The sequence below is a fragment of the Salvelinus sp. IW2-2015 genome, linkage group LG1, assembly GCF_002910315.2.
Source record: "Salvelinus sp. IW2-2015 linkage group LG1, ASM291031v2, whole genome shotgun sequence".
Taxonomy (NCBI): domain Eukaryota; kingdom Metazoa; phylum Chordata; class Actinopteri; order Salmoniformes; family Salmonidae; genus Salvelinus; species Salvelinus sp. IW2-2015.
The window spans coordinates 33,063,476-33,086,436 of NC_036838.1; the positions used below are offsets into that span (position 1 = coordinate 33,063,476).

General features: G+C 38.9%; 2 protein-coding genes and 1 long non-coding RNA gene across 3 annotated transcripts; 1 reads left to right on the plus strand and 2 right to left on the minus strand.

Annotated features, from left to right (window-relative positions):
• Positions 1 to 898: 898 nt before the first annotated feature.
• LOC111965923 (homeobox protein Hox-C9a-like) lies at positions 899 to 3,934 on the minus strand. The gene is made up of 2 exons (XM_023990351.3): positions 2,951 to 3,934; positions 899 to 1,702 (listed from the first exon to the last, which is right to left on the minus strand). The coding sequence occupies exons 1-2, from the start codon at positions 3,519 to 3,521 to the stop codon at positions 1,458 to 1,460; spliced, it is 816 nt and encodes a 271-aa protein (XP_023846119.1). The 5' UTR covers positions 3,522 to 3,934; the 3' UTR covers positions 899 to 1,457.
• Positions 3,495 to 10,896, plus strand: LOC139028022 (uncharacterized). Its single transcript, XR_011480157.1, has 2 exons — positions 3,495 to 3,586; positions 9,827 to 10,896. It is a non-coding gene; the product is annotated as an uncharacterized lncRNA (long non-coding RNA).
• A 5,767-nt stretch (positions 10,897 to 16,663) lies between these two features.
• Positions 16,664 to 21,730, minus strand: LOC111965908 (homeobox protein Hox-C10). Its single transcript, XM_023990326.2, has 2 exons — positions 20,908 to 21,730; positions 16,664 to 17,812 (listed from the first exon to the last, which is right to left on the minus strand). Exons 1-2 carry the CDS (start codon positions 21,644 to 21,646, stop codon positions 17,538 to 17,540), a joined length of 1,014 nt encoding a protein of 337 aa, XP_023846094.1. The 5' UTR covers positions 21,647 to 21,730; the 3' UTR covers positions 16,664 to 17,537.
• Positions 21,731 to 22,961: the final 1,231 nt, after the last annotated feature.

Genomic DNA, 22,961 nt, shown 5'->3' on the forward strand with positions numbered 1-22,961 from the left:
ATCAATGACCGACAGTTTGCATGACGCATTGCCCTATTGCAAAAATAATTCGTAATGTCATCAATGTGTAGGCCCTATGTTCAAGATTTGTGATGTGACAACAACACTCATATTGCCAACATTGTCATTAAAATGTTGTCGAGTCCATAGGCACAAGAAGGCTAAGAAAGAAAAAAAACAATAAAACAACTCACGTGGTGCAAGATCTAACAACCTTTGTTGTAAACTAGCCTACACCTTGTTTGAAATTAAGCACGGACTAAAGCCCTACATTGAGATAGGCCCATACAACGTGGTTGCATGGAATGCGTCACAATAATGAAGTTATACCTAAATAATAATGATAATGATAAGGAAGTTATACCTAAACCGTGTGGCAAGTTTTGTTAACTGATCACCAATTAGAAATACAGCCAGGTTTAGACAGATACGGACCTTTGTACTACAGAAAACATTTCAGTGCCAGAATGTCAACCTGAAAGCTATTCGTTGAAATGGTTGCAATAATCTGAAATGGTTATGAACGGGTAACACTTATAAAGGAAGCAACGTGATGCTTTCTGAGCAATGACTTTACACAGGGCCTCAAATGTCACCTCATGTTTCTTTCAGAACCATTCATATTGCAGAAAAAAAAGTGGAGGCGGGAAGTGGTCAGGAAACGTGCATTATGAAAGGAAATAGAAAAGGAAGAATAATGAGTTAAAAGTCACAGCTGCTTTCAATAAGAAGTGGCCCGTATGTAGCCTATTTGAATTGTTGAATTACTAATCTCGTAACAAGAATTTACTGCGTCTTGAACACTGCCATCTCCCAATGTAATTTTTGCATGTGTTAATATTTCTGATCAAGGTAAGAGTTTTTTAAACGTTTTAATAAGAATGACATAACAAATACAGAAAATKTGATTATTTGGGTTATATTTAAAGATGACCAAAATCTACAGTATACAGTATAAAGTCCAAGTGTCGAGAGAAACACATATTTAAAAACATACAGGCTACAACTAAATATATATTCACAGACGTAAACACAGACAAACGTTCCATGTACCTTGATGCATTTTCGTGTACAAAACACTAATTTACACTTGAATAAGATGCAACATGTACAAAAATACCCAGGTTTTGTTATACACGTGAACAGATGAAACACCATTCACGCATAGTTATCCAACTTCACCTTACAGGCTACCTTTCTTTACCAATATCCCATTCGTGGGTCTTGACATGAAACAGTAGGCCTAATAACTAATAAATAGGCTAAACAAGCTGCATACATTCATATTGAGACGTGGGCCTAAATTGCGTTGTGCTACTTTGCCAATAATAGGCATATGGCTTAATTATATCAGATAAAAAAGGAAAATAGTATCTATCAAGAGGAGAGACCATCGCCCACAGTCCATGAGGGGCATTTTTCTGAATGTTTACGAGTCAATGTGTCCATAGGGCACGTTACTGCTCATTGGTTTCTGTCTTCTCTTTATTCATTTTCTTCATCTTCATCCGCCGATTCTGGAACCAAATTTTGACCTGTCTCTCGGTCAAATTAAGAACCAGAGCGACCTCATATCGACGGTCCCTGGTAAGGTACATATTGAACAAAAACTCCTTTTCGAGTTCGAGAGTCTGATATTTTGTATATGGACACCGTTTCTTCCTTGTTGAACGAGCGTGTATCCAATTCGCCACCGGGTTGCCTGCAAAAATGATAGGACAGATAAAAAAAAGTAAAGAAATTGAACACTTCTGATGAACTTTTGCAATGTATAAACTACAAGTTACTTTAAAAGCATTATCATAAACACTTCAACACACAATAAACCAAACTGAGAGCCTCATACCTCTCTTGATTTTCTAAAACTACAATAAACCTGGTTCAATATAATCCATGTACATTGTCAAGTGTGTCAACAATGTTTTCTTTAATAATTATAAATAAGTATCTCTCTTATAGACATCCATATTTTAAGAGCGTCAACAGTGCTAGAAAAGTACCGAGTCGTAAAACTGTGAGTGCGCCCGTTTGTTTTATTGGCCCATAAATGATTTTAAAAGCCTTAAGCTTCAAGTCTCGGCAGGTCTGCAACAGAGACAGCTAGATGCATTTCACCCTGGCATTCCTGTTGTGGCCTCAAAYATTATGTCCTGTGTTTGTTGCAGGGAGTTTGCTCGCTGTTGTCATGTTTTTCTAAGTACTGATATGAGGAACTTTCAATATCAATGGTTGTGGTCCTCGCTTAATAGGTTGCATCTCAGCGTTATGTTTTGTGACTTAGGCTACTCTGCTTCGGTTGTACCAGAACTATGAATATTCACGTGAGAAATAAGCCATTATTGACTAAATAATACGGGGCAATAAACCAGTATAGATTTACATTAAATAAATAAAAAACCGAGCTATTATAATCATACTGCAGATAAAATCTATGGGGACTTTTGATCGTTTCTACAAGCTTTTAGGCCCTTGGATGTGCATTTCAATCGTAGGCTATTAACCCAGAATGCAAATAATAATTACAGTAATAATAATACATTCATAAATAATCCACTATAAGACAAATTATATGATTAATATGGCCACACCTCTTGTGTATATAAATGCTTTTACGTACAAGTTTAGGCCATGTAAGACAGTGGAGTTTACTAGAGATTCTAATCTCGTCAATGAAAAGCCTGTTTCCAGAGTTCCCCATTTTATAGCCGTTTTATAGCTTCTTCCTATTTTACAACCTTAAGGGGATTGGCGTTTGTCCTGTCTAACACTGTCTAACAGCCCCCAGTTCCCCTTCCGTTCAAAGGGAAGGGAAAAGAGATTTCGTTTTATAGTAGGACAACAGACAAGGAGCGAAAACCCCATGGAAGACGAACACCCCCAACTCACCCACAAACAAACGACTAAAATAGCCGGTTGTAAAACAGCGTAAACTGCCATGGCTTCTACTTACTTGGGTCGAATTCTGGCTTGCCGTCTTTGTGCTTTCCGGAAGCCAAAACCTCCGACTCTGGAGAAGGGATGATCTGCTGTGTCTTGTCTCGGATGTCCACGGAGGTGTTGTAGAAATAATCCGGGTATCCGTGGCGGTTAAAGGCGATGGAGTCTCCAGCAMCGGGCTGAGGAAAACCATCTGTTTTGAGTCCGTAGTGTCTGCCGTTCGCAGGGTAGCCTGGGAAGGATATTGTTCCAGATATGGGCTCTAGCCATGAGCGAACATACCTCGAGTCCGTTCCAATGTGAGGTTGGTGGGTGTATGGGTGGTATACCACTGAAGACTGGGGGTGAACTGGGCCCCAGGAGGAGGTAAAGACAGAAGGTTTCGGCGCAAAACTGCAGGAGGGATATTCGGAGCACTCTGGTGCTAGTGTCGTCGGTCGAGAACCGGTGGGGAGAAGCTCTGGGGCKGAGAACCGCGATGTCAGCACATCCTCGCTCTCATGGTTTATCAAAGAATCCACATAATAATTGTTTATGGGACCCGTGGTCGACATGACGATGCCTCTCGTCTCTTTAACATGCATCCGATTATTATATGGACTGTATGTGTACTTTAAAACAAATCTTACCCGTAGAACAATCAAGCCAGGTAATTATTTATTCTGGGGTTCTTCGACTCTCATTGGCCACCGCTGAACACGTGATTATATTTACCCCAAAATTATACAGTCGATTAATGCGCATGCACTCCTAGGACTGTGATGTACCTCAGACATTTTAATGCTATTTATGTATAGGATTTCTATTGTATGAGCAATCATTAAGACGGATTCACCACCTATCATTTTTTCGTTTTTCCTTGTCTTAAAAAAAATGGAGAACGGTAGGCTGGCTATATCCCCTCGTATTGGAGCGTGAGGTACATTGATCACAGAGCACGAGACCCTATTTCTCGACGTAATTTGTCTTTGTCGACCATAATCTGAATGATAACTTTGACATTTGAGGGATATTCTTAAAGTAAAACAATTTAGGAAAATACCAATGCCTTTTTCCTTTAGAGTTGTTCCAATCTTAATGTACCGTGGACTTCAATGGTAATAACATTGCTGTAACATGCACAATAGCGAAAAGAGATTAAAGATCCAATAGTAGAATAATATACACCACATGTTTGATTCACATGAGGCTTTTATGTTGTAGAAACACATAAGACCAGTTAATGGAGTCTAAAACTTTGTGTCTGTGTAGATTCGGAACTCTTGCCCACCACTGCTGCCTAATTCGGATAGAGGCYGCTCGTGTTTTTATGTCCCTCAATAAATGTTTATGAGGACCATTTGATTGTTCATAAATGTGTCGTTAATAAAAAAACAACTGATTAATTCATATTATCGCATAAACATAAATCCAACATAGACGAAGAACAAGAAGCAAATTACAACTATTGCATGAATTACAATATAAAAACTACAACATTCCACAACAATTTAATGCAGGAAAAAAATCACATGCTCAACCTATGCATCAGAAAGGAGTTGGGAATCCCTGGTCTGAGGGACAAGTCAGAGTAGGCCTAGACATAGGCCTATCCATAAAATRAAATGTTGGTTGGATGGTGTGCCGATAACAGCAAATAGCCGAGACCTACCACAACACAGTGTATTTTTGATCATGTAGGCTAGTCAGTCCCTATTAATATTTTGACTGAGTGCCTTGTAGAGTAAGTACAGTTTAAATTGGTTTTAAGTGGTAATATTGCGGTAAATCTGGTGTGCAGTTAAGGGTGACACTGTTCTCCTCTCTTGGGTGTTGACTTTGCTATTTCGCGCCCACGAGTTTGTGTGCATGCTCCACTACACATGCACCTCCCAACCTCACACTTTAAGTTGTGGTCATCAGGGAAAATAAAGCATAAAAAGTCAATTGAATAACCTTACAAAAATAACAAACCTGCAATTGCCACCTGATCTCTTTAAGAAACTTTTGGTATGGGTAGCCTACATCTGGAAATCTATATACATGTGCCAGTAACATTGGCTACTATTCATGATGATCCATTGGGGGAGATGATAGGCTATATTATAGGAAATTGGCCAGATAACTTCTCCTAAACCAAGGAGGCATGCATGACGTTCTAGGACACTCCGCAGTGCGGTGTCTGGGCGTCGGATGACCAGTCATTGTAATTCAGTCTGGGCTAGGCCTAATATTCATTTTGGCGCAACACGTCAGTCTGCGTTTCTCTATTTTCAAGGAAAATAGGATACCAAGGCTCAAATCACCTTCTATTCAGAAATGCAATTAACTACAAATGCAATAACACCAGTATTTTTACAATGCTGTYTTTTGAAACCTCATGGAAAAGATGGCCAACTGGATTAAGCCATTTCGATAAATCAATGCAATAAGCCTAACAACTAGGCCTCCAGACTAGCTACGACTCTGTGACTGTTGTCAACAAAAGAAAAAACAAACATTGACGTCTTCTCCAACCTGAAACTGAATCAATCGCCTTTGTTAAATGATCAGCCTAAAATGTTAAAATATAATTTACTGGACACGATGTAGCATTGTGCCATGCTGATAATCAGAAAGCTATATTAAGTGGTATATCAAACACCAGATGTTGGAAAAAGTAGGTCTAGGCTTATGTTTATTTGGTGGACCTATCAATCACTCTCAAATATACACATTAGTATTTGGTAGGTTCCTATCCAGATTATACTTGTAGCCTACAGGGGCTCGAATACAGGTATATACTGTAGGTCATGGACTGAGGTGGTCATGACTTCATCTGCAAAAATTGATGAGTAGATGGAAATGGTTATAAAGACAGGCGATAGGGTGTGTCTGTTGTATAGCCCGGATAATCGGTTGTCTTGCTATCTATTACTGGCATCTGCGAACCAAAGTTAACAATGATGATCAGCGGACGTCAAGTACACACAACAACTAACACAGACGAGAAATTACTGCGTAGCACTATTTTTTATGAAAAATATAATATCAATATTATTCTCAACGCAACTGTCAATAGCCAATCAAAATGCAACTTTGGAAAGACTAGGCCTATACAAAATATTATGTTATTATCGATAATTGCTCCCCTTTGATTATTTTAGGCCTAGGCCTAATATATGGATTAACTGTTAACCTACGCTACCGTTCAAAGTTTGGGGTCACTTAGAAATGTCCTTGTTTTTGAAAGAAAAGCACATTTTTTTGTCCATTAAATTGACATCAAACTGATCAGAAATACAGTGTAGACATTGTTAATGTTGTAAATAACTATTGTAGCTGAAAACGGCAGATTTTTTATGGAATATCTATATAGGCATACAGAGGCCCATTATCAGCAATCATCACGCCTGTGTTCCAATGGCACGTTGTGTTAGCTAATCCAAGTTAGCTAACCCTTTTGCAATTATGTTAGCACAGCAGAAAACTGTTGTCCTGATTAAAGAAGCAATAAAGCTGTCATTCTTTAGACTATTTGAGTATCTGGAGCATCAGCATTTGTGGGTTCGATTACAGGCTAAAAATGGCCAGAAACAAAGAACTTTCTTCTGAAACTCATCAATCTATTCTTGTTCTGAGAAATGAAGGCTATTCCATGCGAGAAATTGCCAAGAAACTGAAGATCTCGTACAACGCTGTGTACTACTCCCTTCACAGAACAGCGCAAACGGTCTCTAACCAGAATAGAAAGAGGAGTGGGAGGCCCCGGTGCACAACTGAGCAAGAGGGCAAGTATATTAGAGTGTCTAGTTTAAGAAACAGACGCCTCACAAGTCCTCAACTGGCAGCTTCATTAAATAKTACCCGCAAAACACCAGTCTCAACGCCAACAGCGAAGAGGCGACTGGCGATGCTGGCCTTCTAGACAAATGCTGATGCTCCAGATACTCAACTAGTCTAAAGAAGGCCCATTTTAATGCTTCTTTAATCAGGACAACAGTTTTCTGCTGTGCTAACATAATTGCAAAAGGGTTTTCTAATGATCAATTAGCCTTTTAAAATGAAATGATAAACTTGGATTAGCTAACACAGCGTGCCATTGGAACAGAGGAGTGATGGTTGCTGATAATGGGCCTCTGTAAGCCTATGTAGATATTCCATTAAAAATCAGCCGTTTCCAGCTACAATAGTCATTTACAACATTAACAATGTCTACACTGTATTTCTGACCAATTTGATGTTATTTTAATGGACAAAAAATTTGCTTTTCTTTCAAAAACAAGGACATTTCTAAGTGGCCCCAAACTTTTGAACGGTAGTGTACAGTCGTGGCCAAAAGTTTTGAGAATGACACAAATATWAATTTTCACAAAGTCTGCTGTCTCAGTTTGTATGATGGCAATTTGCATATACTCCAGAATGTTATGAAGAGTGATCAGATGAATTGCAATTAATTGCAAAGTCCCTATTTGCCATGCAAATTAACTGAATCCCCCAAAAAACATTTCCACTGCATTTCAGCCCTGCCACAAAAGGACCAGCAGACATCATGTCAGTGATTCTCTCGTTAACACAGGTGTGAGTGTTGACGAGGACAAGGCTGGAGATCACTCTGTCATGCTGATTGAGTTCGAATAACAGACTGGAAGCTTCAAAAGGAGGGTGGTGCTTGGAATCATTGTTCTTTCTCTGTCAACCATGGTTACCTGCCAGGAAACACGTGCCGTCATCATTGCTTTGCACAAAAAGGGCTTCACAGCAAGGATATTACTGCCAGTAAGACTGCACCTAAATCAACCATTTATCGGATCATCAAGAACTTCAAGGAGAGCGGTTAAATTGTTGTGAAGAAGGCTTCAGGGCGCCCAAGAAAGTCGAGCAAGCGCCAGGACCGTCTCCTAAAGTTGATTCAGCTGCGGGATCAAGGCACCACCAGTACAGAGCTTGCTCAGGAATGGCAGCAGGCAGGTGTGAGTGCATCTGCACGCATAGTGAGGCGAAGACTTTTGGAGGATGGCCTGGTGTCAAGAACTGCAGCAAAGAAGCCACTTCTCTCCAGGAAAAACATCAGGGACAGACTGATATTCKGCAAAATGTACAGGGATTGGACTGCTGAGGACTGTGGTAAAGTCATTTTCTGTGATGAATCCCCTTTCCGATTGTTTGGGGCATCCGGAAAAAAGCTTGTCTGGAGAAGACAAGGTGAGCGCTAACATCAGTCCTATGTCATGCCAACAGTAAAGCATCCTGAGACCATTCATGTGTGGGGTTGCTTCTCAGCCAAGGGAGTGGGCTCACTCACAATTTTGCCTAAGAACACAGCTATGAATAAGGAATGGTACCAACACATCCTCCGAGAGCAACTTCTCCCAACCATCCAGGAACAGTTTGGTGACGAACAATGCCTTTTCCAGCATGATGGAGCACCTTGCCATAAGGAAAAAGTGATAACTAAGTGGCTCGGGAAACAAAACATCGATATTTTGGGTCCATGGCCAGGAAACTCCCCAGACCTTAATTCCATTGAGAACTTGAGGTCAATCCTCAAGAGGTGGATGGACAAACAAAACCCCACAAATTCTGACAAACTCCAAGCATTGATTATGCAAGAATTGGCTGCCATCAGTCAGGATGTGGCCCAGAAGTTAATTGACAGCATGCCAGGGCAGATTGCAGAGGTCTTGAAAAAGAAGGGTCAACACTGCAAATATTGACTCTTTGCATCAACTTCATGTAATTGTCAATAAATGCCTTTGACATTCATGAAATGCTTGTAATTATACTTCAGTATTCCATAGTAACATCTGACAAAAATATCTAAAGACACTGAAGCAGCAAACTTTGTGGAAATTAATATGTGTGTCATTCTCAAAACGTTTGGCCACGACTGTATATATAAACAAGAATGTATCTCAAAGCCAAACGTTTACCATGAGCATTGCTTTTGGTTTTGGCCACTATTCGTGTGCATAAATGCTGTATGTTATGTGTAAAAGTAGAAGGAAAAAATCCCTTTGCATTTCCTATAAGCCTAAACTTTGCCTATATCTCAATTTAAATTATTATGATCTTCATTGTCTTATGATCTTGGTGGTCGGGATATTGCAGAGATTCTGTAAACGTATGTCTCAAAATATGAATAGGTGGTAGGCAAATAGCCTGCATATCATGCAAAGTATCCATATGTTCCTCCGTATCAGCAAAATGCAACAAAATAGTGAAAAATATCTCCAAGACTGCTCTTTGATTGTGACCTGTAGGCATGTGGTCTAGTTACACATAGATGCTGTACATTACAGCTTCATGGACAAATGAGCCCCCTCTCAAATAATATATTACAAGGAGCCAACCACTATAGACCTATACAACTATTAATACTAGTACTGCTACTATAGTAGTACCATACAGGTACTAGTAATAATAGGCTAATACTAGCCTACTAGTAATAAACAAAATATTTATTTGAAAAAGCAATACCTTGTATTCCTGTGAATGGACATTCATTTTCAATTTATATTTTTTGTAATTTAGCATCTGCTCTTCGGCATTCATCTTAAGATAGCAAGGTGAGACAACATATCACAATCGTAGCAAGTACATTTTCCCTCAACAAAGTACTTATCAGCAAAGTTAGTGCTAGTAGGAAAAGAGAAGTGCATTTTTCTTCAGCGTAGGAGACAGGTTAAAGAATACATTTTAAGCCTTAAGACAATTGAGACATGGATTGTGTGTGTGCCATTCAGAGGGTGAATGGGCAAGACAAAAGATGAAGTGCCTTTGAACAAGGTATGGTAGTAGGTGTCATTGGCATAGGGATTTTTTTAACATATTCTTTAAAGAGGTAGATATTCATAAGTTATATACGCTGAGTGTACAAAGCATTAGAAACACCTTCCTAATATTGTGTTGCACCCTCTTTTGCCCTCAGAACAGCCTCAATTCATTGGGGCATGGACTCTACAAGCTGGCAAAAGTGTTTCACAGGGATGCTGGTCCATGTGAACTCCAATGCTTCCTACAGTTGTGTCAAGTAGGCTGGATGTCCTTTGGGTGGTGGACCATTCTTGATACACACAGGAAACTGTTGAGCGTGAAAAACTCAGCAGCGTTGCAGTTCTTGACACAAACAGGTGTGCCTGGCGCCTACTACCATACCCCATTCAAAAGCACTTGAATCTTTTGTCTTTCCCATTCACCCTCTGAATGGCACTCATGCACAATCCATGTCTCAATTATCTCAAGGCTTAAAAATCCTTCTTTAACCTGTCTCCTCCCCTTMATCTACACTGATTGAAGTAGATTTAAATAGTGACATCAATAAGGGATCATAGCTTTCACCTGGATTCACCTGGTCAGTCTATGTCATGGAAAGAACAGGTGTTCTTAATGTTTTGTAAACTCAGTGTATATTCTATAGTTTAATTTGTAAATACAACAGAGTATCACTCAGATAGTGTGCTTTCTTGCCTGGAAGGTTGATAAAAAACTTTGTAAAATGTTTTTTGTTGTTGTTGTAATAAACTATATAAGGATATATGGTGCATTCTCTGCATTTTAGTACCAACTATAGCAAAGAACTTCCGTAGAAATAAAATATTATTTCTTATGAGGAATCAGTGTGATTATCATCTCAGTGGTAAGTATACAGTAGCTTACATGAATGATAATGCAACATTTATAATTATAATTATATGTTCTATAAGTCGGTTAATCAGCCATATGGAATATTTTAGAATGCAAATGTTGTTTTGTAGGATATATAATCCCAAATATTTGTATGTAGGCCTATCCCATATTTATGCCTGCCGCGCTAGCGCATTTGGGGAAATTTAAATACCGGGTTCTAGTTAGCGCTTTATTGAGTTGTGACGTGTAGGACTAGTACTGCACTCTTATTAATACGTAATTCATATTCTATTTATTTACAGATCTACATCCATGTCAGCCTTTCTTCCTTTTTTGTGACCTTAAACTGAACAAATAAACAGTGAACGTTGAGCATTTGTGTCCAGTGTGATTTCTTGAAATTAACCAGGATAGGTGTTGACTCCATTTCAATGAACTCAGCATTATAAGAGATATAAGGACKCATTTAGACAGGCAACCAAATTCTGATATTATATGCACTTTGACCAATCACATCCAATCTTTTCACATCAGATTTTTTCCAGAGCTGATCTGATTGGTCAAAAGATCCATTAGTGAGAGAAAAAAGATCTGAATTGGTGTCTTTGTCTAAAGGTAGACTTAGATCCTCTTAAAAAGATTCAGGGATGGATCTTTTCCATTTCAAGTTCCTTAAATAAAATATCTGGATCTGAAATCAAATTGACACAAACAGCCTTTATATAATATTGGGAAGATGCAATCGAACCAACACACACACACACAGTATTTTTCTGTGTGTGTTATTTCTTACGTTTCTTGCATTATTACCTACAGCCGAATATGCTTAAAATACATAGGATGCTGTACTTTGGTTCATCACCCATTTCAGTGCATTTGAGCACCATGTGGTTGCTAAGAAAACGACATGGCCACACCGCATGCGAACATTGGTCAACTGCACAGTCTAGTGCAAGGCATGTACACATGGGGCCTTGACTTCTATCACCGCTAAAGCTATATTGGCTATATTATTCAGTCACATGGGAGTGTTAAAACACTCAACAACGTGCTAAGAGGAATTACAACTGGAATCATATGAATGTGCACGTAGATACGAATATTGAGTGACGGATAATCAATGCGATTCAGGCAATCTACGGTCACCATTTACCTAGTAGGCCTAGTTTAAGGTGAAATCACTGCCTATTTGATATGGATCCAAGTGTTTAAGAATTCATTACATGTACCACATTACCAAATGTATGTGGACACCTGCTAGTCGAACATCTAATTTTTTTAAATTAATGTCATTAGTATGCCTCCACTCTTCTGGGAAGGCAAAAAATGTTCAAAATGGAACTGTATTTTAAGGTGTGAGGTCATTTAATTTCAACAAATATGTAATTATAGGATACCCTGACTGTTTACTGACTAATGCCCATAATGTAATCTATTTTTTTATTAAATCATCCATTTGAGTACATTAACAACGTTATTGAAAACATTAAACAACATACCCATTTAGTCATTAGTAGGCATTAGAAAGGTAGCATATTAGCAAAGATGGTGGGACTATCGTTCATTAAAACCTGATGTTTTCTTTCTTTGACCTTCAGCCCACAAAACTTTCATCATTGTTTAAGAGGATTGAAAGAATTCTGTTTATGTTAATAACATCGTCAGTACTTTTGTTATGTCCAATAATAAAAAAAGATCCTTGATTAATGATAACATTAAGAACAAGAATATAAAACTGTGAAAGCTCAGTGCGTGCAAGCAGGTGGTATTAGAATTCATCTTGAAGGTAACGTGCATGTGAGTCTGTGTGTCTGTCTCTCTCGCTCTCTCTCTCTATGTGTGTGTGTGTGTGTGTGTGTGTGTGTGTGTGTGTGTGTGTGTGTGTGTGTGTGTGTGTGTGTGTGTGTGTGTGTGTGTGTGTGTGTGTGTGTGTGGTGTGGTGTGTGTGTGTGTGTGTGTGTGTGTGTAAGAGAAGAAGTGAAAATAAGAAAAAGGTATTACCACATTAATTACGTTAAGTCTACATTGTAGTCATTTAGCAGACGCAGTTAATGCATTCCTCTTAAGATAGGGGCGGCAGATAGTCTAGTAGTTAGAGCGATGGGCCAGTAACCGAAAGGTTGCTGGATCGAATCCCAGAGCTGACAAGGTAAAAATCTGTCGTTCTGCCCTTTAACAAGGCAGTTAACCCACTGTTCCCCGGTAGGCCGTCATTGTAAATAAGAATTTGTTCTTAACTGACTTGCCTAGTTAAATAAAGGTAAAATAAATAAACAAATAGCTAGGTGAGACAACCACATCCTAGTTCAACACAGTCACATTCGCTCAAGCGTTCATAAATCCTGAAATGTAGATGAACAGCCACACGTTATTTCTTGAACAGCAATGCTCCCGGGAATAATCCTATAAACTAATATGAACCCGGAACCCAGAAATATTTTTCAGTTGTTGTTTTTTAAATCAACGGAATACATTCTGGAATTATATGCCAATTTAATGTTGCTGGCGATAGAGTGTATGTGTGTATGTATTGATATTTTGTATAAATGCATAACATACATTTAGGCCTATACCTCTGCCGTGGAATACAAAATTAGAGCCGTCGGGATTGGAAGAATGCTGTTTATTACAAACGTTCATTTGGTGGAGTTGGAGTAACATTGCGAACTCGTAAACGCATTTAAAGCCACCACTTAAAGGCCTTACTGAAAGGAAACGTTTGAATAAAAGCTATCATATAGTAAAGACATTCATATTAGGGCAGCAATTCGGCGTTAAAGCATTGCCTAGGCCTACTTTCTCTTACAAGGGTTACCTTTGAGGACTATATATAAATGGCAGAAATTGAWCTGGTCACGGAGACGGTCACCGCACGGCGGATTAATAAAGGGCCTAATAATAGTCCAATAAGTCCTATTGAGTCCTCGCGTTGGTATTGCATCCCTGCAGGCAGACACCAAGCCCGACCACGCTGTCAATGAAACACGTTCCGTCTGTATAGGCCTATGTGTGATTGTGGTCCGTGCGTAAAAGTGAATGCAAGCATCTGGCAAACAACAATATCAGCCAATATATATACATATACCTATTTTATACAGGGAGTCACATTAAGACCCATGTCTGTTTTACAAGTGAGCCATGACATACACAACATACTTAATATACTAAATACTAAATATACAGATCAGGGAAGAGCCAATCGATATATGTGCTCACGGGGCCAACATTTTCTCTGGCCGATGTTTGTGGTAAATGTCAATGTATGTCGTTCATGGATAATTTCAATTACATTTTGTCAAATGTTCGTGGTGATTAAGACAAAAGAGCTAGTAGCCTAATAGGTCAACACCTTCATTCTGCATTATGAAACCTGATATCATGCAGATGGTGAATATTTACTGTTACCGGCGTCAGGCAGGGTGTAGTTCTTTCAACCCATTAAACTAGTAATATCCAAAATACAGTCACTATACTATAGTGACTGTACACTATATCAGACCTGGGTTCAAATACGATTTAAAATAGCTCAATTACTTTCACATACATTCGAAGTAAATATTAAGATGTTATTTTATTTGAAAAGACAAGTACAATATTTTAATGTAGGCCAATTTGGAAATACACTTGGAAAGTATTTGAAAATACTCAAATACTCTGACTCAAATACACTCTCATGCATTTAACGCGGGTATTTGAAAATAGTATTTGAAAATAATGTCAAATACAATTTGGWAGACTATTTGTTTTTTACAAATAATAATGAAGAACAATTATTTGTTTTGGCCTGTGTAGGACCATTTTAAAATAGGCCTACAATAGGCGATAATATACAAACACACATAGGCCTATATTTGTTGCAATATAACATAGGCCAATTGTAATTGTTAGTGAATTATAGGCATCGCCTATTGGATAAGTGATGAATGTCTCATTTTACGAAATAATGATTTATTTGTTTGCTTCCCGTYACTCAATTTAGTGTCATAACAAACGGAGATCAGTCACTTTAGGTAGCAAAAACGTTGAGAGAAATTCATAACGGCAAATTTAAGAAAGCAAAAAGGCCCAGATCTAGTCTACTAAATCGGTTCAAGTAGACACAAGAGCGTGCTGCACATTTGAGCGTGTGGCACATGTCTGTTCCGTGACCATTCGATAAACATAAGACCGTCGGGATGTAATGTTCATTTAATGTTTCAAAATGGTTTATGTAGCAAAACCATGTTTAGGCCTAATTACAATTTTGCTTAGGCTACTTTAGCTGAGATGAAGTGCAAAAGAGAAAGCAAGCCCACCTAAATGACGAATTCAGTTAATATAAAACAAGCCCTAATAATCTTGAGGGTCATTTTAATAGACATGTACTTTTATTATTATTTAATTCATGATCAGACAAATGATGTGATAAGGACACTAATATCATATGATAAAATATGATAGATAAAGACACTATCATGATCAAGTCTAACTGTTCCAACAAAAGCAAAGCTAAATTAGTCTAGAGATGAGACTTGGATTTTGACTACTTGGCAGATGTTCCATATAGGCACCTGGAGACGGTCTTGGAATGCTGATTACCATCCTTAAAACACCTCCGGTCAATAATCCAGTCTGCAAGGCTAGACCTCAAAAGTCTGCGCCACAACACAAAGCTGAAAGGATTTTACCCCGTGATGTTTACAACCCCAATTCTCCCACTGCAGCCAAAAGACCTTTAGTGTCCACCACATAAAGCCAAAGAGCGAAGAAAAAAGGTCTCGTCGTGGATATTGGTGGCTCGGTTCATTTACAATGCCATTTGCGGCGACTCCAGAGCAGAGAGTATAATCTGTCGGAAATGGACGCCCTTGATGAAGGCGAACTGACGTAATCAAGGCAGTTTTTTGTTGCCGAGCCAGGAAGTCAATCCCAACAACATGAAACTACCTAAACCACGGATCAGCTAAGCGTGAAAGGGCAATCCACTGAGAATTAGACGCAATATCAAACGTCTCGCATACTGTGAAATGCTTTTCTTTTGACCGATGGGAAAGAAAATCAATAGAAAAAATACGAATAACGACGTGATGTATTTCTAGACAAGGACGAACGATCCTAGGCTATTAGTCTACGTTTCCATGTTCATCAATTAAAGCTACCTGTTAAACTTCAACAACAGGATACTGGACCCAATAATCATTTGATATGATTCATGCAGGTGTCTTGTTTTGCATCTAAATCCAGTTTGAAAAGGGCAAGGTAATACAATCTATGATGTCCACGATCTGAGTAGACATCCACCAAGAAGCGAACATATTTTGGAAGATATTTTGTAACACAAAATGTTTAATAGTCAAATAGATAGAATACTCCATGAACACATGCAGGGGCACAATCGTCTGTTCATTATATGAAAAAACATCGTTGTCCATCCAAGGTAGAGGTACATTCAACAAAATTATCACAGCACACATCATAATCCAAAATCCACTTGCAAACATACAAACCCCCCATAAACATCGCAGGACGGATTTCGAATGTCTGCAGGAGGCAAAAAAAAAATACAGCAACAGAAAAACACGAAATACCATCGGTGTAAAGAAATCGTATGTGCTGCCAGTTGCAAATGTGCCAAATGAGCAGAGCCAGACGTGATCGAGTCCAAAGCAAAGAACAGAAATGCCAGCGGCTATAGTCCTACCTTCAACCCTGGCTGCATGCGGGGATCCGTTTCCATGCTCCTGCAGCCATGTCTCGTTGCGGACTTTGTTCCATTATATATACATTCCCTTAATCACCCGGTCTCTTTATCCTCCATCACCCGTTGGAGAATGTCGCATTTCCCTCATCCGGTGAAAGCAGTGGCGTGTGCCCGTGCAAACCAGCCCCATCGTAGTGCGGCTCTGTGGGTATAGAGTTCCTCCTCCTCACCTTTAAACGCATCTTTACTGCCGCGGCGCACATTATATTTGCAGATCATTAAACCCACCTCTGGCGCTGTACTCCGACCATCCTGACATTACTATTTTATGACCTTGACTTATTGGTCACCTGGCTAATATTTAAATCACCGCTATATGGTCGGTCTTTCCACTCTTTTCTCGCCCCTCTCTTTCTCAAAGCAAGCCATAAAAGACACGAAGGGGAAGGACAACCAGGGTAAATGATGCTCCAAACCCATTTATTTGATATCTTTACAAATGTCCAGCAACATAATGCTTGGGATAATGCTTTAGAAGTTAATGCACTTTGATGCTGTAATGCACAGGACATCAAGTTCACAGAAATGACAAAATAGTCAAACACAAAACAATAAGAACAGAAACGATGAAAAGGAAGAGACCAAGTAATGACACGTTTTCATTCAAAGTGAATGGACACCATTTCAGACACAGGACTGTCACTTTAAGACACATTTCACAAACAATTAAAGACTTCCTCTCGTGATTTTTGTAACATTTACTGTTGAAAAGCGATATCCCAAGTATAAATACAGTAACGTACACCCCAGGTTTAAAAAAAACAACAGTTTTGAGCAAAATAATGTTTTCTAGACACAACCGCAAACTTCAAGAAGTAGGGCATTCAAGGAGTTGGTCTGATGGAAATTCGTGATGTCATCGGCCTCCCCCTGCTTGAGGAACAATAGAGGAGCAATAGAGAAGAAAAGAGGAAAGGCCCACCCCCCCACCACTTTTGCTATGTATTTCATGACATACCTGAACCACCTATTGAGATGTGCCTTTTGTTAACCACATCAGGTGTTAAATGAGGTGAAAAGGAGTCTGGAGTGCCACTTTAATATCCAGGCTTTTAAACAATGTGCATCTGTAGAGCATCATAGCATTTCACTGTCAAATCATGAAACTTACATTTTTCATAAAACCATGCATGGACTCGAAAAAAACGTGAAGATGTTTGAAAGGCGTACAATTTCTATCCTGCTCTAGATGTTTTCTCCTGTATGTGTGCAGGCCTAGCCTGTATGTGTAGCTTAAGCGTAACATTATTTCTCTCCAAATAAGGTGTAAGGTTTAAGTATAGTCATAAGCAGAGGTTAGCTCTCTCACTCGACTCTCTCTGTTGAATTTCTTGAGCTTCATACGTCGGTTTTGGAACCATATTTTGACCTGTCTGTCAGATAAGTCAATACTCTTGCTGATCTCCAAGCGGCGCTCTCGTGTCAGATACATGTTGAACAAGAACTCCTTCTCCAGTTCCAGTATTTGATGTTTGGTGTAAGGACAACGCTTTTTCCGTCTACTTTTCGCTGTGAGCCAGTTTCCAAAGACATTCTCCAATCTGTCCCCTGTAAAAAGGAATGAGTTAAATTAACGTAATTCTCAGTGTATAGCCATAGGCTTATTTGTGATAGAAAACAATAATGCACTGAATTAATCAGGTTACCAAGAAGGCCACGTCTTGACGACAAACGATAGCTTTTGTATTCTGCCTGCCATTGTATATCATTGCATGTTTTTAATATATTCGACCATTATATTTGCAACTTCATTTTTTAGCTGAAAGAAGCAGGCCCATTAATCTGATATGCAAGGAAAACGTTCTAATTTCTACTCCAGTGGTTTTCTTTTAAGGTTATATACAACTTGTCGTTGACTTCGATGTCTTTATGCACGGACGATATCATTTGGCTACTCTAGTTTTTAGTGAGATGATAAATGACCGCTTCTTAGAGGTAGACCTACTAATAATGTTGCATCATTTGCGAATCTGGAGTAGTCTACGCTCACTCAAGGCCATTTGAAATAATTAAGTACAAAGACAGGGCCTATAGAAAAACATTTGTCTAGATATCATCAGGCAAATAAAGGAAATCAATGGATAATTCATCTGGGCAATTTGGGTCCTTTTGGCGATAAGAATTACATTATGTTCTTCAATCACTTCATAAATAGCCTAAAAGAGAGAAATAAAATGTAGCCTATATTAGTTAATGCCACAATACAGCTCTTCGTAAGTGGGATGGATATGACGGACTAGTCTAGTCTACCGACAAAGGAGTCCGGAGGAGTTTCAAATCTAAATGTTATTGACTTCCGTCTTGATTACATGGCTCAACGGGCACGAAAAATACAACTATTCACACAATCTGGAAATCATATAGGCCTAGTAATTGAACTGCGCAAAGCTATAGCCCTATAACCTACACATTCAGACTATTCCAGACCAGTGTTTTTATGTAGACTAGTCAACGATTCATTTTTCAGTGAATCGCTGATCAATTATTATTTAAACATTTGGGATAAAAGTGTAATATTTTAATATTGTAACGAATCTGACGTTCATTTTCAGATTTAAGGAAGAGAGAAATTAGGGACTGAAGCAACTTCTTCTATTTCGACCTAAATCACACGTTGTTTTCAACAACACGTACATAGAGGCCCCATATCTGCCTGATTTGAACATGAGTTACTAGATAAAGTACCATTGTGTAAGCGCTGGCGTGAATTTCGGATGCACGCGGAGTGGCAACATATGCTCAATAACAGGCCTAAGTAGAATAAATAATAATTATAATAATAATATGCCTAATAATAATAATCCAATCACCATTACCCTAAAGTTTACATCACTTACAAAATAAATGTAATGAACTTGAGGAAGCCTATGTACTTTATACTTTTTGTTTTACACGTACAAAAATAGCTTATCGAGAATTTAGCTCCAAAATGTCGTTTCAAAGGTGGACAAGCTGAAAAACAGCAGCAATCATATAGCAGCCATTTCGTTGCCCTTCACCTTCCAAGAAACGTTCCTACGCAAATGCCTTGTGATGTGTTTTTTGTCAGTTTGTCTGTTGGCCTATGTCTTCTCGGGACGGTTTCTCGGGCACAGTTTTAACATCGTTTTGGACGAAGCACTTCAATGGTGAATCTCCATTGAACACGATTTTTTTGTTGTCTAGGAATAATCTGAATTAATCTGTTTCTGGGAAAGCGGGCCCTCCTGTTTTAAATCCAATTAGATATAAACCAGGCTATGTTAGACGCACATAAAGTGAATCGTGTTTTGTTTTGAAATCTTCATTGCTGCAATTAGTGCGTGCGTATTCCTTTGGATAGGCCCAATTTACTAGTAGCCTAGAATGCTTCTTTATTATAAAATATCCAAGAGAGGTACAGCGACTAATAAGAATGAATGAGCGTCATCTCAACTGCAAAATATATTTGCGTCTGTGCAGTTTAATTGATCAAAACCAAAAACGTAGACTATCACGTAACATTGCAAAGGTTTACCAATGCAAACTTGCAATTAGTTCAATGCTAAACAGATAATGTCGGTCGTAGCAAATTGGCAATGGACTGGCAGCTGTGACTATAAAATAAAGTTACTTAAATAAACAATGTCAAGAGTACACGCAGCCTCGCCTTTAGCGTTCACCCTTGAAGTCTATTAAAATAAACAGCGAAAAGTAGTCTAAGGGCAGGCATACGCGTTAACTGTTATTGTGTTGCTGTATTTACAAATAAAATGTTTAGGAAAGAGATTAGGAACTAGGAGATCCTAATTATAAAGATATTGTTGGGAGGGAAGTGTAGCCTTTGCTTACTCAAGTGTGCTTACACTCTTAGAAAAAAAGGTTATCGATAGAACCGAAGGTGGTTCTAATACTTGCATCATATATGGAAATAGGCTCGATATAGAACCCTATATAGAACCCAAGGGTTCTATATGGAAACAATTTTGGAAGAAGAACCCCTGGGATTCTGATCAAAGAACCCTACAAAAGGGTCCATGTAGAACCCTTTTTGTTCTATTCTGAATTTTTTTTCCCCAAGAGTGTAACAAAAAACATGGCCTATCCAATCAAATCACGTTTGCAAGTGCTGAAAATTGTAGCCTACTTCAAACTGTACCAATAATGAAAAATAACAYATAAGCCTATGCCAAGGCTCAGCGTTGCATAATCGTTTGAAGTATTAGTAGACTTTGTTTCTAGCTCAAATCAAAAGTTTAAACATCGCAATAACATCAAAAAACACAAAAAACAGTTCCTCTTCTCATATGATATTGGCTTGTCCAACTGTGTGCTTCCTCTGAGTGTGATGATAAGCTTGCTTATGTCTTTTAAACTGTGTGTGTGTGTGTGTGCTCGCACTGATAATATGCTTGTTGATGTGTTATAACCCATGCGTGTGTGTGCTCGCTCTCTCAAATGCTTGTTTACGTGTTATAGACTGTGTGTGTGTGTGTGTGTGTGTGTGTGTGTGTGTGTGTGTGTGTGTGGTGTGTGTGTGTTGTGTGTGTGTGTGTGTGTGTGTGTGTGTGTGTGTGTGTGTGTGTGTGTGTGTGTGTGTGTGTGTGTGTGTGTTGTGTGTGTGTGTGTGTGTGTGTGTGTGTGGTGTGTGTGTGTGTGTGTGTGTGTGTGTGTGTGTGTGTTACCTTTAACCTCACTGTCTGAGTTGTCTGTGCTACCGTCCGTTTTAAGGACGTTCTCTTTCTCAGGCAGTTGTTTCGTGGGACTGTGATTCTCCTCGAGTTTACTGTCTGCCACTGCCAGATGCGCCTCCTGATTGGTTTCGCAGGTGTCGTTAAATAGTTCTGGATTATCTGTCTCAATTCCGGACACAGAGAAGATACTTTCTGATCCGAAGCCATGCGCCTTCTCTTTCCTTGGGTACCGTTGATTAGCTGTCGAGGATTCCGGACAAGAATGTTCGTGCGTTTGACTGGGATGGCGTCTCTCAGCCATCCGCGTGTAGGAACAAGTTCCAACAACTGTATCCGTGCGTCCGTTTGGATCTCCGCTATATGGGCAGAACATTGAGTCCTCCTTCACACTGTCCGATGGGAAAGAATATGGAAACAGGGGTCGGATAACAGGCTGTGCTACCTGGGATGCATTTTTATACTCAGGCCCAAAAGCATTTAGTTGCGAAAGGTAATGATGTTGATGGTAGGCGCTGAGAGCCGTGTTTGTCGGAGATTGTGCTCCCGCTTTGGAGAGAGGCGAAGAAGCGATTCCATAATTTCTCGCTGTCGAACACTCATACTCGGTCGCAACTCTTTGAGCGTACATTCCGGAACTGCCGAAATAGCCCTCATCTCTGGACACAGAGGATCCTCCTACCAACTGTTCCACATGGAAGTTAGAAGCTGGGATTCTATTTGGACATTCCATTTTATTGTTATCTTTCTTATTTTGATACCACTCTTCAGTGCCCCACTAAAGGACTATAGAGGGGTAGGAAGCTGACATATTTGAGTTGGGGGCATGGAGCATAAAAAAATATCAGCAACACAATTATGATTGTACGAGGCATGCCACGTGAATTTCAGACCAATGGGGGTTTGAAAGTGGCCTTGACGCACCAGACTGCCATGACGACACCGGGGTCAAGTTGTCGAATTTTCACCTCTAGGACAGAGTAAGGGCGCCATCTAGTAGGACAGATAGGGTACAGACACAAGTTCTAGGACACAAAGTCACTATAATTAAAATAGTGTTCTATTTAATTATGTGTTCTAGGAAAAAAATGTGAGCGACCGAGCTGGCAAAAAAATAAGATAATAAACCTAAAGTAGCAACAGCTAGATGTTGGTTATGTAAATTGGATAACATGTAGGCTAGATTCCATCATGATACGTGTTGTCTGCTTTTTGTGTACAGCTTCTCCACAAAATATATATTTTTTATTTATTTAGAGGCAACAAAAGCAAAAACAAACATTTCGGCATTGATTCTTGAAAAATCAACTGCCAAATAGTTGTATGATTTGATGTTTTCTAAAGGTGATAACGAAACATGTTTGCTTGTTTAAATATCCTTTAGCCTATATATCCTTCAAATTGGGACGAACACAGTAGCTTTAGTTATAGGCTGCAGCAGATTTTCAGAGAGTTTAAAAAAAGAGTGGCATAGGCCTTAAGTAAAAAAAAAAGGAGTGAATTGAGGACAAAGAGAGAGTGTAATAAGGACGCAAGGTTTATAAACATTGTGGCACTACTATCGATACCCCAAAAGGAATTAGTTCACTTTTAAGCTTTTTGAATGTGTTTTAGATGCACAATTTCGTGAATTTGCATTACAATGCACTACATTTTTTTTTATCAAAACGCCTATTTTTGTGCAAACCTTTAATTAATGGAAATACATTTAAACAGTCGTTGGTATGACAAGCAATTAAAACGTAAGCAATAGTCTACCCTTTCTGTTTGCCTGTCTTTCATTAAAATTATTTTCACCATTGATTTGTCTATGGTTTGAATTGTCTTTGGCCATTTTATTGTGCTGATCATAGATTAATATAGCTAATTGAACAACATTTGTTAGGCTACACAATAGTGATGCAAATATTTGCATAATGATTTTATTTAATTACTTTTCAATAAACCCATTTTATCATGGTTAATCTATTTCCAATTCTTGTAAACCTTACTGCCATATGTTGTTTTAGGCTTCTAGGCCTAGATATAACTCCGACATTGCTCGTCCT